The sequence below is a fragment of the Orycteropus afer genome, unplaced genomic scaffold (genome assembly GCF_000298275.1).
Source record: "Orycteropus afer afer isolate SDZICR_OR568_19922 unplaced genomic scaffold, OryAfe1.0 scaffold00844, whole genome shotgun sequence".
Taxonomy (NCBI): Eukaryota; Metazoa; Chordata; class Mammalia; order Tubulidentata; family Orycteropodidae; genus Orycteropus; species Orycteropus afer.
Window position 1 is genome coordinate 195958 of NW_006922431.1, and position 3807 is coordinate 199764.

The following is a 3807-nucleotide window of genomic DNA, read 5'->3' on the forward strand; positions in this document are numbered from 1 at the left end:
AGGCCGTGTAAGCTAATGAACCCTACAATCATTAGGCAATATGGCAGGCCTCTGGCTTAAATCCACAGAACAAAGATCAGATGATGACAAGCCAGAAGCCGAATCCAGACTAAGCCAAAACCCAGAGAGCTTTCCCAGAATATCCACAAATATTGGAAGTAGGTCACACCCATAAGGAAATTCCCTTTCAACTGATTAGCTGCTCCTATCAAATCTCATCATTCAAGTGAGGACAATGTATCAACTCACATCATGGGTGATGACTACATCATAACTGCTAAACCACTAAGAATCATGGCCCAGCCAAGATGACACATAACTTTAACTATCACAGGTGTTATAGATTAAAAGTCAGGGCCCGGAGATGCTGTTGTTGTTGTTGTTATGTGCCGTCGAGTCAAGCCCGACTCATAGCGACCCCTCCTTGGGTTTCCAAGGCAGTATCACTACAGAAGTAGGATTGCCCAACCTTCCTTCCGAGGAGTGGCTGGTGGGTTTGAACCGCCAGCCGTCTGGTTAGCAGGCAAGTGTCTTAGCCAGCCTGGAGATAGGCAAAAGAATACATATAACAGAGGCATATATTTAGTAGCATTGCTGAAAATCTCTTATTTGGTTTCTGGGTACAGTTAAAGTTTGGATACTTTGTAGTGAGAGTTCTTATTTCAAGAAACAGCATTCCTATACACACAAAAAAATAATCTACTTAACTTCTTACTTCAAATAGAAATAGTTTGAATGGAAAAGAATATGCATGAGTGCTTTTATTATGGTTGTCATTATCACAAGGGAAAGCCAAGAAACTGTTAGGAATTTACTTTTCACCTCCTCAGTTTCTGCATTGCCGATATTACCTCCTTATTCCTCAATGTGTAGATCAAGGGGTTTAGGAGAGGAGTGAAAACAGTGTAGAATACTGAGAGAAGCTTATTGACAGGGAAGTTGTTGAAAGGCCAGACATAGATGAAGATGCATGGCCCAAAGAAGAGAGTCACCACAGTGACATGGGCAGTCAGGGTAGCCCGGGCCTTGGCCATGCCTGCTGAGGTTCGACGTCGCACAGTGACCAGGATGACTGTATAGGAGATGAGCAAGAGCAAAAAAGAGCTAATACTCATTATATCACTGTATGAAAGCATCAGTACCTCAAGTATATAGATATCAGTGCAGGCAAGTTTAATAACTAAGAGAAGGTCACAGAAAAAGTTGTCCACATGGTTTGGACCACAGAAAGAAAGGTTTACTATGAAGACAAATTGGCTTACTGAGTGCAGGACCCCGATGAGCCAGGACCCCACCACGAGCCCTATGCACTTGCGTATACTCATGATAGCTGCATAGTGCAGGGGTCGACATATGGCTACATACCTGTCATATGCCATGGCCATGAGGAGCATCATTTCCCCACCTGCAAAGGTATGCTGAAAGAATATCTGGGCCATGCAGCCCTCAAAGGAGATGGTCTTCTGCTCCATGAGGAAGTCAACTATCATTTTGGGAGTGGCAAAAGTGGACAGACAGGCATCAATAAAGGAGAGGTTGCTAAGCAAGAAGTACATGGGGGTGTGGAGGGCAGGTTCAGAGAGGACTGTGAGCACAATGAGGAGGTTTCCCACCACAGTGGACAAATACAAAAGTGTGAAAAATATAAAATAGAATAGTTGTAGCTCTCGAGGACCTGAAAGACCATGCAATACAAATTCAGTCACTCTTGAGGTATTTCCTTGGTCCATGATTTCAAGTTTCTGAAATCAGATCAGAATATTCCTGTAAAGTCAAATGGAAATGGAAATAACATCCCAAGACTGTGAGAGTAATGAGCAAAGCCAAGTTTGGCATTAAATCTCACTCTATACACTTACATACTTTAGGTCATCATATTGTTGTTGTTTTTGCCATATTCTGGCTCAGTATGTCCTATAGGACAGTGTACAACTGCACCACAGGGTTTACTAGGCTATAATCGTTACATAAGAAGATCACCATGTTTTTCTTCTGTGGAGCTACTGGTGCGCTCAAATCACTGACCTTTCAATTAAGCCTAGTGCTTAACCAATGCTGCACAGGGGTCCTTTAGATGCTCATAAGCATGAAAATGCGTATTGCCTGCAATCATATTTTTCATAGTTATTCTATACACTATGGCTTTCCCCTCTGCCTTCCAGCATGAACACTATATTCTAAAAATACAATTTTTGTACCTCACTCTCCAACATTTTGATATTCATAATGAATAGGACAATGAAACTCTAGAGTCAAATTTATATCAAGGTTTCAAATTCTTTCTCATAATCCCTAGCGTTAAGCTCTCTGAGTCTCTGTTTGCATCTGTGAATTGGAGGGATAATAATATATGCCTCATAGGATTATTATATGAATGAAGAGTTATAAAAGGTGAAATATTTAGAGCAGTGCCTGGCCCATTGTACATGTTCAAGAGATACTAGGTACTATGCCTTTTTTCCATCTATCATGGGAACATTTCTATAGAGAAATTAATAATGATAGACATAATTCCTATTTAATAGAATGAGATACTTCACACATTTTAGTGGCATTTATTTAAATTCAAGTATGTGAATATTTGAGTTAATATCGTATTTTTAACTTTTTATTAGACAATTCTTTATGTAGATTATTTGTAAAGTCATCATGGTTCTTCTTCAACCAGTGAGTCTGAAATTAAGTGAATTTAATATATGGTCAGTATGAAGTACAAAAAATAGTTTGTTTGTTGATATGATGAATCTTCTCTATAATTTATAAAAACTCATTTTATATTCCTGAAAGAAAGGAATCATATTTTGTTCATTTTTTTTTCCCAAATCACATTGCTCATACTTGGTTTCCAATAATATTTTTAGATCTAATGTATGTTTAGTTTCATATTAGTTAAGAGAAGTGCTTTTATTTTGGAAACTAATTAACTCTATGTACTTTGGAGAAAACTTCAGAAAAACTGTTTCTTAAGTGCCTCAGATTTTTTTTTTTTTTTTATCTGAGAAATAAAAGCAGAATTGGTTTTGGTAAATTTTCAAGTTTTGACTTAGCATGAAAATTAAATTACCAAGATCATTATGAAGAAACTAAACAGGATGCAAAAATAAAGAATACCTGCATGCAAAAACATAGGGACCTTACCTTTAGAAATGTGATCTCCAATTTTTTTCATTTTATTTTTCTAACTGCAGAAGGCTACAAACAGATATATTCATTTTCCTGTAAATAATAACCATATAGTACTACACTGAATAATTGTATACAATATAATATAGAATAGAAATCTAAGACAGAAGATTTCATAATTATCAAGAGAACTGCTAATGCTTTCCTCTTATTCTAGCATCTCACCTACTGTAATATGCATGTGCACCCTAGTTTGGATTCTACTGATTAAGAAATGGAAGTGATTTATTTTCTTGAGAGAAATTTCAAAAACACTTGGCTTGGGAGAAAGGTAAGTCATGTAGCACTGTTTCAGGAAGAAAAGACAAGCAGTCACTGTCGGGCAGTAAGTTGATTTCCCTGGGTGGTGCATCAGTTAAGCACTTGACTACTAGCTGAAAGGTTGACAGTTTGAATCCAGTCAGAGGATCCTCAGAAGACCTGCCTGATGATCTGCTTCTTAAGGTCACAACCTTGAAAATCCTCTGAAGTTGTTGTACTCTGCACACATGATGTCACCATGATTTGGAATTGCCTCAACTAACAGTAATAAAGATGCTTTCCCACCATACGCAAAATAGTCAAGCGGGTAAAGTCTGTCTTCAGTTCTTTCTGTCTATACTTCCCTTTGTTCATCAAAGTCAG

At 37.9% G+C, this 3807-nt stretch overlaps 1 protein-coding gene across 1 annotated transcript; it reads right to left on the minus strand.

The window, feature by feature from the left end:
• Positions 1–818: 818 nt before the first annotated feature.
• On the minus strand, positions 819–1733 carry LOC103212068 (olfactory receptor 4K15-like). The gene has a single exon (XM_007958069.2). The coding sequence runs from the start codon at positions 1728–1730 to the stop codon at positions 819–821; it is 912 nt and encodes a 303-aa protein (XP_007956260.1). The 5' UTR covers positions 1731–1733.
• Between the last annotated feature and the right edge of the window lie 2074 nt (positions 1734–3807).